Source organism: Grampus griseus, assembly GCF_964374135.1.
Source record: "Grampus griseus genome assembly, chromosome: 17".
NCBI lineage: Eukaryota > Metazoa > Chordata > Mammalia > Artiodactyla > Delphinidae > Grampus > Grampus griseus.
In genome coordinates, this window is record NC_139011.1 from 1,129,213 (window position 1) to 1,143,950 (window position 14,738).

The window sequence follows — 14,738 nt, forward strand, 5'->3', positions numbered from 1 at the left end:
TGCACTATACAGTTGACCCTTGAACAGCACGGCGGGGGGCAGTCAGGGGCACCAACACCCTCCGCCCCCCGGCGCAGTTGAAAATCCACATACAACTTTACAGCTATTCCTCCGTGTACACGTGGTTCCCTGCCAGCTGCTCTTGGTGTGATGAGTCGTTTCCTATTGAAACCTGGATGTTTGGGCTGTTATGAGAGTCTGGATCTTATTTAAACCTTCTGTTTCAGCAGGTTTCCCCTGAGTCCACTCCAGGAGGCGGGCAGGGGGCGTGCAGGTAGAAATCCTGGTTCCCCCACTCGGCCTTCACTGACCCCTGCGGAGGGGTCTCCCTGGTGGTCCTGGGTGGATGGCAGTACTCGCTTCCCACTCAGCCTCCTCCGGCACCATCCTAGCAGGGCAGGGAGGGATGCCAGGGTCAAGGCTCGCCACTCAGCCTTTGCTGGCCCGGGTGCGAGGGAGCCACCCCTTATCCGCACCCACTGACACTTCCGAGTTGTCAACTTCTTCTGCTCCAGGTCAGGATGACGAGGCAACAGGAAGTCCCAAGAGCCACCACCGCGTCACTTCTTGGGTCCCCAGGTCCCTGGTGGCCTGCCTCCTCTCCACCTTTTATGGTCTTCCTGCGGTTGTCAGGGTTTTGGTGGTGCTTAGTGGAGGAGTAGGGACAAATATGTCTCCTTCGTCTTCCAGGAAGTGGCAGTCCCTTCTATTTCTTATTTTGCCAGTTTTGACTTATTTTCCCCCAGAAATTGATCTGTTTTATCGAGGTTTTCAATGTATTGGTGTGCCTTTGTGTGTATAACATTCCCCATTGCATCTTGAGCTCTTAACCTTTTCCATCTGTATTTACTTGGCATTTTCTCGCCTTTTCTCTGGGCTGTCTCGCCCGAGGCTTGCCCATCTAATTGTCCTTTTCAGACGACAGGTCTCACCCTTGGGATCAGCTTCTGTTGCTGCAGGGCCCTGGTCTCGCAGTGGCCTCTGATGCCCTCAGAAGGAGTCCATCGGGCACCTTGACTGGGAGGGGGCGGCTTGTTCTCTGCATGGGCCCCGGCACAGAGTGCTCGTCATTTATCGTGTGATAAGCATCTTCTTTGTGATCGTGTAGACTTACCGAAAAGTTGCAGATAGTGCAGAGAAGGGTCCGCGCACCCTTCACCCAGGCTCCTGCACTGCTAGTATCTTGTCTTTTTTTAATATCATTTTGGTAAGTGCCATTTATTTATTTATTTGGTTAGTTAGTTATTTAAAATATTTATTTATTTATTTTTGGCTGCGCTGGGTCTCTGTTGCTGCACGTGGGCTTTCTCTAGTTGTGGCGAGCGGGGCCTACTCTTAGTTGCGGTGCGCAGGCTTCTCATTGGGTGGCTTCTCTTGTTGCGGAGCACGGGCTCTAGGCATGCGGGCTTCAGTAGTTGTGGCTCGCGGGCTCTAGAGCGCAGGCTCAGTAGTTGTGGCGCACGGGCTTAGTTGCTCCGCGGCGTGTGGGATCTTCCTGGACCAGGGCTCAAACCCGTGTCCGCTGCATTGGCAGGCGGATTCTTAACCACGGCGTCACCAGGAAGACCCTCGTGTCTTACGTAGCTGTAGCTGTCTGTCAGAACTAAGAAGTTAGCGCTGGCGCGTTACCACCAGCTTCACTTGAGGCTTTGTTTGGATTTTACCCGGTTTCCCCCTAGTTTCTGCTCTCTGTTCTAGGATATCACACTGCATTTGGGTGCCAGTATTGGAATGAATGATGAAGTGGTTGAGGCAGGGCCCCCACGGACAGTGGCCAAGAGCAGGCGCACTCGAGAGGCCTGCAGAGGGGCCAGTGGTGGGCAGAGGGGGAGGGGGAGGGGGTTTCCAAGCTGGAAAAGGGGGCAGCTTTGGTTTGGGGGGTGGAAAGGAAACTGGTGAGTCACCGGGGACGTTGATGGGCCCCCCAGTGGAGGTGTTGCTGGCTCCTGAGGGAGGACCTGGCCCCCGCGGGAGGGCGGAAATGAGTGGGCGGGACCCAGGTAGAGTGTGAGGGCCAACGGCCCCTGGGCCGCACCAGCATGTGGGGTTGCTGTGGACAAGCCAGATGGAAGAGTCCGACATGTTGCTGGCCAAGGAGGAGAGGACCCGCAGCCCCACGCCAGCTCCTCCACAGTCAACACCAGGCCTGGCGCAGTCGGCCAGCGGGGCCGTGCCCTGGACAGAGTGGCCCCCAGGAGCCGTGGTGGCTGAGCGATGAGCTCAGGTGTGTGGCTCAGTGGTCCTCCTGGCCTCGCCCCCGCAGAAGGGCTTCGGGAGGGCAGGCTGGCATCTTGGGGACAGTCTGTGCCGCGGGCTCTGCCGCCCCCGAGGGGACCAGGGCTTTAGAGCCCTTGGAGAGCGACGGCCACAGGCACGGAGTGTGTGGCAGGTCGCTGTAGTCGGAACCTCCAGGCGACTCCCAGAGGCTGTGCCCACACGTCCCTCGTGACAGCGCCCTCTGTTATCGTTTTGATCATTTTAAGGATTGAAAGCTACCTTGCATTTTTTAATTTGCCTTTCTCTGATTTAAATGAAGCAGAACGTCTTCCCTAATGTTTAAACCCCTTGTGCCTTCTCTTCTGAAAAATAGCTGGGGTTTTGTTGTTTTGTTTTTAAGTGAATGTGGAGACATTTCTCCAGTGTGTCGGTTTTCTCTTACTGACTCATGGGAAATTTATAAAATATAAATGTGAACATAAAAATATATCATTGTGGGACTTCCCTGGTGATGCAGTGTTTAAGAATCTACCTGCCAATGCAGGGGACACGGGTTCGAGCCCTGGCCCGGGAAGATCCCACATGCCATGGAGCAGCTAAGCCCGCGAGCCACAACTACTGAAGCCTGTGTGCCTAGAGCCCGTGCTCCGCAACAAGAGAGGCCGCTGCAGTGAGAAGCCCGCACACCGCAGTGAAGGGTAGCCCCCGCTCGCCGCAACTAGAGAAAGCCCAGGCGCAGCAACAAAGACACAATGCAGCTAAAAATAAATAAATAAATATTTTTTTAAATTAAAAAATATATATCTATATGTAGCAATGTAAAATATTCTGAATATTAATCTTTTGTCATTCACATTAGTGGCAAGTATCTTCAGTTTGTCATTTATTTTTTTACTTCTTTGTGATGTTTCTTTTTAATATTTATTTATTTAGCTGCACTGGGTCTTAGTTATGGCATATGGGGTCTTTAGTTGCGGCATGTAGGATCCAGTTCCCTGATAGGGATCGAACCCAGGCCTCCTGCATTGGGACCACCAGGGAAGTCCCATCTTTGTGATGTATCTTGACGAACAAAAGCTCTTAATTTTTTTTTTTTTTTTTGCGGTACGCGGGCCTCTCACTGTTGTGGCCTCTCCTGTTGCGGAGCACAGGCTCCGGATGCGCAGCCTCAGCGGCCATGGCTCACAGGCCCAGCTACTCCGTGGCATGTGGGATCTTCCCAGACCAGGACACGAGCCCGTGTCCCCTGCATCGGCAGGCGGACTCCCAACCACTGCGCCACCAGGGAAGCCCAAAAGCTCTTAATTTTAATGGAAATATTATTATTCATCTCTCTTTACAGTTTGCACCTCTTGTGCTTGTATGAGACCTCCTTCCCCACTGCATCCTGTGGTCGGATCTTTGCCATTTAAGACGTTCCCCACCAGTCCAGCTGGAAGTGATTTTGTGTCTGTGTAGGGGACCGGTGTTGTTTCGCCCACACACCTTGCATTGAAGAGCCCCTTTGCCCTGTGCATCTGTCATGGGCCCCTCTGTAGTCAGGTTTCCTTGGACAGTTGGTATCTGTCTCTCCAGTGAGTCTTCTGGCCATGATCAAGGCACACCGTCTCTAGTTATACAGGGTTCTCCTTTGATGTCGTTTAATAAAATTTTTGTTTTTGAATTTTATTTTATTTATTTTTTTATACAGCAGGTTCTTATTAGTTATCTGTTTTATCCATATTAGTGTGTACATGTCAATCCCTATCTCCCAATTCATCCCACCACTACCACCACCACCCCCGCCACTTCCCCCCGCTCTGCCTTGGTGTCCATACGTTTGTTCTCTACATATGTGTCTCTATTTCTGCCCTGCAAACCGATTCGTCTGTACCATTTTTCTAGGTTCCACAATTATGCATTAATATATGATATTTGTTTTTCTCTTTCTGACTTCACTCTGTATGACAGTCTCTAGATCCATCCACATCTCTACAAATGACCCAATTTCGTTCCTTTTTATGGCTGAGTAATATTCCATTGTATATATGTACCACATCTTCTTTATCCATTCATCTGTCGATGGGCATTTAGGTTGCTTCCATGACCTGGCTATTGTAAATAGTGCTACAGTGAACATTGGGGTGCATGTGTCTTTTTGAATTATGGTTTTCTCTGGGTATATGCCCAGTAGTGGGATTGCTGGGTCATATGGTAATTCTATTTTTAGTTTTTTAAGGAACCTCCATACTGTTCTCCACAGTGGCTGTATTAATTTACATTCCCACCAGCAGTGCAGGAGGGCTCCCTTTTCTCCACACCCTCTCCAGCATTTGTTGTTTGTAGATTTTCTGATGATGCCGATTCTGACTGGTGTGAGGTGATACCTCATGGTAGTTTTGATTTGCATTTCTCTAATAATTAGTGATGTTGAGCAGCTTTTCATGTGCTTCTTGGCCATCTGTATGTCTTCTTTGGAGAGATGTCTATTTAGGTCTTCTGCCCATTTTTGGATTGCATTGTTTGTTTTTTTAATATTGAGCTGCATGAGCTGTTTATATATTTTGGAGATTAATCCTTTGTCTGTTGATTCGTTTGCGAATATTTTATCCCATTCTGAGGGTTGTCTTTTCGTCTTGTTTGTAGTTTCCTTTGCTTTGCAAAAGCTTTTAAGTTTCATTAGGTCCCATTTGTTTATTTTTCTTTTTATTTCTATTACTCTAGGAGGTGGATCAAAAGAGATCTTGCTGTGATTTATGTCAAAGAGTATTCTTCCTATGTTTTCCTCTAAGAGTTTTATGGTGTCTGGTCTTACATTTAGGTGTCTAATCCATTTTGAGTTTATTTTTGTGTATGGTGTTAGGGAGTGTTCTAATTTCATTCTTTTACATGTAGCTGTCCAGTTTTCCCAGCACCACTTATTGAAGAGACTGTCTTTTCTCCATTATATGCCCTTGCCTCCTTTGTCGTAGATTAGTTAACCATAGGTGCATGGGTTTATCTCTGGGCTTTCTATCCTGTTCCATTGATCTATATTTCTGTTTCTGTGCCAGTACCGTATTGTCTTGATTACTGTAGCTTTGTAGTATAGTCTGAAGTCAGGGAGTCTGATTCCATCCAGCTCTGTTTTTTTTCCCTCAAGACTGCTTTGGCTATGGGGGTCTTTTGTGTCTCCATACAGATTTTAAGATTTTTTTGTTCTAGTTCTGTAAAAATGCCACTGGTAATTTGATAAGGATGGCATTGAATTTGTAGATTGCTTTAGGTAGTATAGTCATTTTCACAGTATTGATTCTTCCAATCCAAGGACATGGTATACCTCTCCATCTGTTTGTGTCATCTTTGATTTCTTTCATCAGTGTCTTAAGAGTTTTCTGAGTACAGGTCTTTTACCTCCTTAGGTAGGTTTATTCCTAGGTTCTTTAATTTTTTTGATATGTAGGCAAATGGCATTATTTCCTTAATTTCTCTTTCTGATCTTTCATTGTTAGTGTATAGAAATGCAAGAGATTTCTGTGCATTAATTTTGTATCCTGCATCTTTACCAAATCATTGATTAGCTCTAGTAGTTTTCTGGGGGCATCTTTAGGGTTCTCTATGTATAGTATCATGTCATCTGCAAACAGTGACAGTTTTACTTCCTCTTTTCCAATTCGTATTCCTTTTATTTCTTTTTCTTCTCTGATTGCCATGGCTAGGACTTCCAAAACTATGTTGAATAATAGTGGCAAGAGTGGACATCCTTGTCTTGTTCCTGATCTTAGAGGAAATGCTTTCAGTTTTTCACCATTGAGAATGTTTGCTCTGGGTTTGTCATATATGGCCTTTATTATGTTGAGGTAGGTTCCTTTTATGCCCGATTTCTGGAGAGTTTTTATCATAAATGGGTGTTGAATTTTGTCAAAAGCTTTTCATTTAATAAAATTCTTGCTTATCTTCGTTAGATTTATTCCTGTCACATTTATTATTTTTATCAAGAACACATTTTTAAATGTTATCTTCTCACTGCTCATTGGTGTATGGACAATTTTTTTTTTTTTTTTTCGGTACACAGGCCTCTCACTGTTGCGGCCTCTCCCACTGCGGAGCACAGGCTCCGGACGCGCAGGCTCAGCGGCCATGGCTCACGCGCCCAGCCGCTCCGCGGCATGTGGGATCTTCCCGGACCGGGGCACGAACCCGTGTCCCCTGCATCGGCAGGCGGACTCTCAACCACTGTGCCACCAGGGAAGCCCTGGACATACAACTTTTAATATTGATTTTGTTTCCAGCAACCTTGCTAAACTGTATTAGTAATTGTAGTGAATCATCCATAGGGTGGATTCTCTTGGGTTTCTCTACATAAACAGTCGTATCTTTTGAAGTAACGACCATATTTTCTTCCTTTGAGTTTAAACGCCTTTTCTTTCTTTTTCTGCCCTGCCTGTAAGCCCAGTGTGATATTGACTCGTCATGGCCGTGGGCTTCCAGCCATGCCCCTTGGCAAGTGAGGCTTTCTGAAAGGTTCTATATTAAGCTAAGGAAGTTCCCTTCTATCACAAATTTGCGAAACTTTGAATTGATGCTGAATTTCATTTTTTTTTAATTTATTTTTGGCTGCGTTGAGTCTTCATTGCTGCACGCGGGCTTTCTCTAGTTGGCGGCAAGTGGGGGCTACTCTTTGTTGCGGTGCATGGGCTTCTCATTGCGGTGGCTTCTCTTGTTGCGGAGCACGGGCTCAAAGCACACGGGCTTCAGTAGTTGTGGCACGTGGGCTCAGTAGTTGTGGCTCACGGGCTCTAGGGCGCAGGCTCAGTAGTTGTGGTGCTCGGGCTTAGTTGCTCCACAGCATGTGGGATCTTCCAGGACCAGGGCTCGAACCCATGTCCTCTGCATTGGCAGGCAGATTCCTAACCACTGCACCACCAGGGAAGTCCCTAAATGTTCTCTTATCATCTAGTTCTGGTCAGGGTTTGGTTCTAAGATTATTCTGGCCCAATAAACTACGTTGAGAAGTATTCTCTGCTTTCCTTTTCTGTGGACCAGACTTCTAACTTTTGAGGTATATCCTCTTTACTAATAACATGAGCCTGTAAGGCTGAGGACTTCTCTCCAAGTGCTGCTTCAGCTGCATTTCACGAATTTTGATGGGTTGTTTTGGTGTTATCATTTGGTTCTAAATATGACCTGATTTCCATTGTTTCTTGTTTGACCAATGAATTATTTAGCGGTGACTTTCTTAATTTCCAGCTCTGCAGGGAGTTTTGTGTGGTTGGTTGGTTTTGCCCCTTCCTCAGTGACCTTGGTCTAAGGGGGACGTCGGGCCTTTGAGACCTGAGACTAGCCCTGTGTCCACCACATCTCTGCATAGATTTTCCTCCATCATTTCACTTTCTCGATAGCTCTCGGACGATTTGAGAAAGTTCTTTACACTCTAGCCTAGGATTCGGTTGTTCTTGGGAGCTAGTTCAGACTAGTTCTTGGGAGCTAGTTCAGCTAGTTCAGACCAGCCATCTCTAGTAGGAAGGTCAGCCAGATGTGAACCCCACGCAGGATTTCACATTTCCTAGTAGCCACCTTAAGAAAGTGAAACAGAAACAGGTGAGATGAGTTTATTTGACCCAGCAGATCACAAATGTCAGCGTGCGACCAGGGAAGAAAGCTCTGTGCCGCCTTTTACCTGGGGCCCCCTGTGCGTTGCACCTGTCACACCGTCCAGGCTCAGAGCAGCCGCGGGGCTCGTGGTCACCGCGGGACAGTGCAGGTCCAGCGCCCTCTAGCCATCTCTCTGTGTGCAGCCCGGTGCTGGGCCCTCTCCACCCAAAGGTCCTTCCTGTCCCCTCTACCTGCCCCGACCCCCTTATTCCCCAGGAGACCCCGAGGGGCAGCCCTGCATGGCCCCAGCGTCTCCATGTGTCTCTTTTATGTGTGCAACAGCGAGGGCGGGGCCACTGGGTTCGGGATCGTGTCACTGGCCAGGCCCAGGGCAGAGGGCCCTGTGGAAGGGAGGGAGGGAGGGAGGGAGGGAGAGCAGGCATTGGCCTGAGCCTGCCTTCTGCTCGAGGGCAGGGCTGAGTCTGCCCAGCACAGGGATGTGGTGCAGGGGTGCTCGGGCTGTTGCCTGCCTGTCTTCATGCCAGCCCCCAGGCTCCAGTGTGAGGGGCTTCTGGTCCCTTGGGGGCAGCGGGGAGCCAGGTGTGGGGCCAAGAATGGGGTCAGTGCCCAGATCCTGCTCACAGAATGGGTACACGCCCCGTGGGGTCCTCGGCCGGCTCTGTCCTAGGTGCTGGGAGCAGAGCTAAGATCAGGGACTCTCGGGGCACGTGCCCGGGGAGAGGTGATGGGGCCCGGGAGGAAGACGCTCTCGAGGCTGTTGCCGTGTATTTCCAGTGGCTGTGCCGGTGGGCACCCTCGAGCTGCTCAGGCACCGGGGCTGGTTTTAAACTCCCCCCTGGGTGGGTTTCACAGGGACTCTGCTTGCAGTGGTTCCCATCCGGGCCTGTCTCCAGCATATCGCCTGTCACCTGGCCCATGAGGCTTGCTGTACCTGGCTCTCTCCTGCTGGGTCGGGCCCCCTAAGCCAGCTGTTGGGTGTGGGGAAGAACAGGACCCCCTCCCCTAGAAGAGCCAGGCAAGAAGTGGGACACAGCCCGGCTGCGGAGTTGGGCCCTGCAGCCCCAGTCCTGGGGGCAGGAGGGCCGAGGAAAGGCAGGCCTTGGGCTTGGCGGGCAGAGCTGAGGCTGCCTGTTGCCCGAGCTGCTTGTAGGCCGCCCCCACGGGGTGTAATTAGCACCGTGACAGGTGTGGTGGATCAGGTGTGCAGCCGGCCTCCACCCTGGGCCCCCAGGCCTAGCGCCCCCACCCTGGTCCTCTGCCAGGATGGGTGGGCTGTGGTCAGGAGGAGGAGTTAGCGCCCTGGGAATCGCCACCTCAGCCTGACAGGACCCTCAGCCCAGGCGCAGGGCTGGACTGGGCGGCGCCCTCGACCCTTGGGCTGCTCAGGGGCCCTTCTTGATGGGTGGGGCGTGGGCTGCGGGGCCACTCTGGCCCTCGGGCCTCAGTCCCCCAACAGGAAGCCTTTGGCCCAGGCCTCAGCGGGCGGAGCAAGCAGGGCCACCCCAGTGGCGCAGAGGCCTCCACTGGCTTGCCCAGCCACACCCCTTCTCCCCGCAGTGCAAGAAGAAGCACACGCTGCTGTGTCCCGACTTCTCCCGCAGGGGCGTCTGCCCCCGGGGCGCCCAGTGCCAGCTGCTCCACCGCAACCAGAGGCACCTCGGCCGGCGGGCAGCCACAGCCCCGGCCCCGGAGCCCAACATCACGCCCCCCAGGAGCAGGGCTTCCACCAGCCACGGGCCCAGGTGACGGGGACAGTGGGCGCTGCATGTGTAAGCGCAGGGTGGGGGGTGGTCAGGAAGGAGCCCCCCACCCCGCCGCCACCCAGCTCTGTGGGCTTCAGACCCTAAAAGAAACCTCAGTCCAGAGTCGATCAAGTGACCTCGAGGTGTCCCACCCACTGGTCCCCAGGCTGGGCGGAGCCAAGGGCATCCCTGGCCCAGACCAAGCCATGCAGGGCTGCCCAGCCCCCGCCCTGGGGAGGAAGGTGGGGGCTTCTCAGCTGCCCCCTCCAAGTCCCCAGGAGAGGGGAGGGTCCCAGGTGATGCTCACGGCTGGGGCCCCTGTTGTGCTCACCCCCCTGTGAATGTGGGAGCCCGTGTGCATGAGGAAGGCTGCAGAAAGTGAGGACAGGGTCAGCGTGGCGTTGCTGCAGGTCCTGTAGCGCCGCCAGCCTGTCCTTGGGCCGAGGGCCAGCCTTGAACCCGCACGGTGATGCCTGATGGCTGCCGGGGCGGGGCGGCGCCGGGAGCCTTGCCGCCGGGACAGGCAGTATACAGGTGGCCGGCCGGCCGCCCACCCTCACGCCTCTGCTCCCCTTCATTTCCCGCAGGAAGTCCTTGGCCGCCCATCGCCCCACCAGGCAGATGTCCAGCTGCCCCACCTCCGCGGCAGCCGGCTCGGCCTCCACCCCGCCTTCCCCACGGCTCTTAGCTGCAGCCTCAGCCTCCTCCTCCTCCGTCTCCTCCCCCCACTCCTCCTCCTCGCCCCCCTCCCCCTCCTCCCCCCCGTCCTCCCCCTCCCGCCTCTCCCCCTCCTCCCCCTCCGCCTCCCTGCCCCTGGACCTGGAGGAGCTGTCTGTGCCGGAGGAGGCTGCCTCGGCGGGGACAGGCTCCGGCAGCCTCTGCAGGCTGCCCTCCTTCATCTCCCTGCAGTCCTCGCCAAGCCCAGGAGGCCAGCCCAGGACCCCGACCCCCAGGAGCAGCCCCACCAAGGACTCAGGTAGGCAACCCGCCCGCCGGAGCGCAGCTGCACTCTTGCAGTGCCCGCCTCAGACCCACTGGGTCAGAATCTCTAGGCGGGGCCTGGATGGTTCCGGAGAGCTGGCGTGGGCTGGGCGCTGCCGTGCCCTGTCCCTGGCTTGGCAGGTGTGCACCTGCGGGGGCCCACAGGGGCAGGGCCGGCGAGGTGCGAGCACAGCAGCGCCGCCTGCACAGACCGCGCCAGCCGAGGGCTGATTTAATTAGAAAGCACCCATTTCTGTTCATTTGTTCTGGAAGATCACTGCAGGCTCCTGGAGAGAACAGATGTTCCCTCTCCCCCGATGAACATTTGGGACTTGGTAAATGGCTCCACTCAGCCTTGTTTAGGAGAGAAAAGAGGATTTTATGGCTGCAAACGACCCTTTCTGTAAACATTTTACAGCTCTCTGCGCGTTTGAGTGACGATAAACCCCACGCAGCTCGGCGGGCTGCAAATTTGCGACCATACGGCCGTCATTTTATTGTCATATTTCACGGTCGTAGCGTTAATGGAAGACGCTTGCTGCAGCCTTTGCTAACAGCTCTGCTGAGCTCGCTCACGCCTGCTCAAGCCACCGCGTCCCAGACGCCAGGCTGCGGCCGGGCCCCCCACCCGCCCACCCTGCCTGGCTGGTCACCAGCTCCTTCCATCGGGAGGACACACTGGGGCACGGGGGGAGGGAGCAGACAGCCCGAGGCAGCCACCTTTGAAAATTCTTTTTTTTTTTTTTAAAGTAAGATAAGGAGCCCTGCAACCAGCCCCAGAATCAGAGGAAGCAGGCAGGGTGGGTGAGAGGCTGCAGACCCCCACTGTCCTGGGGGCCCCCATCAGCCTCCTTCCCTGCTCAGGCCTTGCTGACCTCCCAGGAGCTGGAAGAACAGGCAGAGGGGGGCCGAGGCCCTCGAGCAGAGGCCGGTAGAGTCTGCAGGCCGGGGGCCCTGGCTGGCTGGGCTGACCTCTAGGCACTGGCTTAGCTGAGCCAGTGACTGGGGTCCTCGGCCCTGAAGTGGGGTCCCAGGAGGAGAGGCGGGCTGGCAGGGGGCACGTGGACAGTGCCGTGCCGATGGGCAGCCACACAGAGGCATCTGTGGTCAGCGGGGCTGCTGGCCTGGAGTGTTCACAGGAGGGGAGGGGCATTGGCACCCAGTGAGCGTGGGCCACACAGGGCAGGAGCCTGCTCTGCTGTGGGAAGCCTCTACCACCGCGCGCCTCCCGCCCCGGCATGTCACCCTGCACAGGGGCCTCAGCCCCGCCCCTCACCCAGCAACTGCTCACACCCACCCTGGCTTTTCACGCCAGGGGCTCCGTCTGGCAGCCTCAGACTTGTCCAGGTGCGAGCCTGTGCTGTGTGTGCGTGCAGGCGGCCTGCACCTGGTGTTTATAGCTCAGCCTGGACACTGCTGTGGCTCCCGCCGTGACCCACCCACTCCCCAGGGGCTATCCCACCTGGCAGGCCTCTGCTCCCCCACCCAGGGGAGCTCTCAGCCCCACAGGCCAGGCCTGCACCCTGCTAGACGCCGGACCCCAGGGAGGGCAGTGGGTGGTGGACGAGAGGACGATGGTGTCAAAGCCCCTCTCCCCATTGCTAGCGGTCCCTGACCCAGAAGCTTTGGGAGGGGGGGCATTCCTCCTGGCTGGGGGACTCCTGGTGCCTGACCTTTGCCCCTCTCGGAACAGGGAAATCGCTGCACATCAAACCCCGTCTGTGAGGCCCAGGGAGCCGGCCCACGCCTACCTCAGCCCTTCATCCCTGGAGAGGAAGGAGACTGCCCGCCACCGCCCCAGAGGAGGGACCGCTTGCCACAGAGCGCCCCCCAGGGGCTGCAGGGCCGTCGCTCTGCCCGCCTGGCTCTCAGCCCTGCGTGATCAGTGCCCAGGCCTCACCTCCCTCGGGCTGGGCTCCACCCACCCGCCCACCCCGGGTTCTTCAGCCTTGCCCCGAGGGGTGCCCGGCAGGGCTGACCCCCAGGCCCGTCCCCACTGTGGGTGCGGCAGCGGCCATGCAATGTGCGCCCCCCACCCCCACGCCGGTCCCCCCGCAGACCTCCTGCCCAGGGAGGGACTGCCGGGCAGGCCTCCCTGGCGGGTGTTTTGTGTTCAGCAATAAAGGTTCTGTCCTGTGTCCTCGTGGCTGTCCTGACTGCCACCCCACCGCTGCCCGGCCTGCCCAGAGGCCCCAGAGCGTCCCCAGGGGTGCCACCCCAGGGTGGCCTGGAGGCCTGAGATTGAGGGGAAGGTGAGGGGCAGGCCACAGACCCCCCTCCAGTGGCCCCCCACTCATTCTCCACCTGCCCGCCTGGCCCTGGTGAGGCGGAGGCACAGCCCCTCCGTGCCTTCGGGCAGGAACATGGGCCACTTCCCTGCCGCCCCTAGATGGCTCAGAGGGTTGGGGCAGCCTGTCCCCCACGGCTAGGCCAGTGTGATTTGTGGCTGGGAGAGACCCAGGAGGGGCCTGCCTGCATGTTGGATGCCACCGCCTGGGGCCAGAGGACCTGCCCCAAGCTGGCACCTGGCCTGGGACAGGGCGGCCCGAGGGAGGAGGCAGCGTCTCTGGCCCCTGGGCTTGGGGAGCCCTGGCGGAGAGCACGGGGGCCTCGGACAGGGCCTGGCCCCCTGCTGGATGCCACTGCCCAGGCTTCTAGGGGTGCATGGCCACTCAGGGTATTCACCCCTCACCCCCAGGGAAGTGAGCTGTGCTCCGCTGGCGAGCGTGTGCCAGCAGCCCCCTTCTGGGGCGGCCGCCCCGGGATCCACATCACAAACCACCCCGTGTGCTGGGGGCCCCTTGCTCCCCAGCCTGCAGCCTCACGCTTCTGCCAGGAGTCGGGTCAGCTGCACGGCCACTTGTCCTCCACCTGCTCCTTCTGGGCCCAGGTTGAAAGGGCCGCGCTGGCTGAAGGGTAAGAGGGCCACCCGTGTGGGTGCAGCTCGGGCCTCCGCCCACACTCCATCCTCGATGGCCAGTGCCTCGCATTGGCCAACGAAGGCCCCTCGGCCCAGCCCCGGCACGGGAGGGACGGACACTCCGCCCCGGGAGGCCAGGGTGAGCACCCGGGGGTCCTGCTCTCCACCAGCCCTCGTCTGTGTGATGGCGCGCCCCTGCAGCAGCTCAGAGGTGACAAGAACCAAGGCCAGTTCGTGGCAAGGGTCCTGCCCAGCGTCAGCGTGCGGTGGCGCTGTTCAGTCTAGCAGAGCAGGGGTCCTGTCGTCTCGTGCTGATCGCTGGGGCCTGACGTTTGCCAGTTCGGCAGGATGGTGGATTCTGGAGTCAGACCCAGCTGTGAAGAAAGGGCCCCCAGGGGTTTCCGTGGTGGCGCAGCGGTTGAGAATCCGCCTGCCCGTGCAGGGCACACGGGTTCGAGCCCTGGTCCAGGAAGATCCCACATGCCGTGGAGCAACTAAGCCTGTGTGCCACAACTACTGAAGCCCGCGTGCCACAACTCCTGAAGCCTGCACGCCTAGAGCCTGTGCTCCGCAACGAGAGAAGCCACCGCGATGAGAAGCCTGCAAACCGCAATGAAGAGTAGCCCCTGCTCGCCGCAACTAGAGAAAGCCCGCGCACAGCAACGAAGACCCAATGCGGCCAAGAAAAATAATTAACTAACTAATTAATTAATTAATTATACAAAAGGGCCCCCAGCCCGTCAGGGAACTGAGTGGACCAGCTGTGGGCCAGCTAGCTTCCCCAGCCTGGCCCTGCGGGCAGATATTGGCAGAGCCCGTATCCTCATCCAGCCACCCCTCGGGTCTCTCGGTGGTGGCCTCGGCCCAGGGCCTTGGAGGAGACGTGGATTGGTGCGGCGGGGGCCAAGGATCCTGGGCTAAGTGATGACAAAGGGGAGACTGCAAGAGCCGGAGATGCAACCTGCCCCGCTGCCCAGCTCCTCCTCCCGGCTAGGATGGGCGATCCTCCCCAGGCTCCCTCTTGAAGCCCACAGTCAGCGCCACCACAGCGGGCAAACTTTCGATGATGGGAGGGCGGGGGATAAATCCTCCCTCCTCCGCCTGGGCAGATAGGACACCACCGGGGACACAGCTGTTGGTCCCTCCTGATCTGAGAGGCCGGCTCAGACCCTCACCTGCTCACTACCTCCCTGTACTTCCCTCCACGGTAAAAGAGGGTACACGCCCCTGAGACTGCAAGGTGGGCACCAGCTGGACAGGAGGTGAGCAGGTGTGTCCATGGCGGGGGCTCCCGACAGACCCGT

General features: G+C 56.3%; 1 protein-coding gene across 1 annotated transcript in view; it reads left to right on the forward strand.

The window, feature by feature from the left end:
- ZC3H3 (zinc finger CCCH-type containing 3) overlaps positions 1-12,368 on the forward strand; it is an 81,777-nt gene extending 69,409 nt beyond the window's left edge. The window contains exons 10-12 of the mRNA XM_082675217.1: positions 9,349-9,533; positions 10,121-10,509; positions 12,208-12,368. Of these exons, the coding sequence (XP_082531343.1) occupies positions 9,349-9,533; positions 10,121-10,509; positions 12,208-12,239 (606 nt within the window). The 3' untranslated portion in view covers positions 12,240-12,368. The remainder of the gene's footprint in view (positions 1-9,348; positions 9,534-10,120; positions 10,510-12,207) is intronic.
- Positions 12,369-14,738: the final 2,370 nt, after the last annotated feature.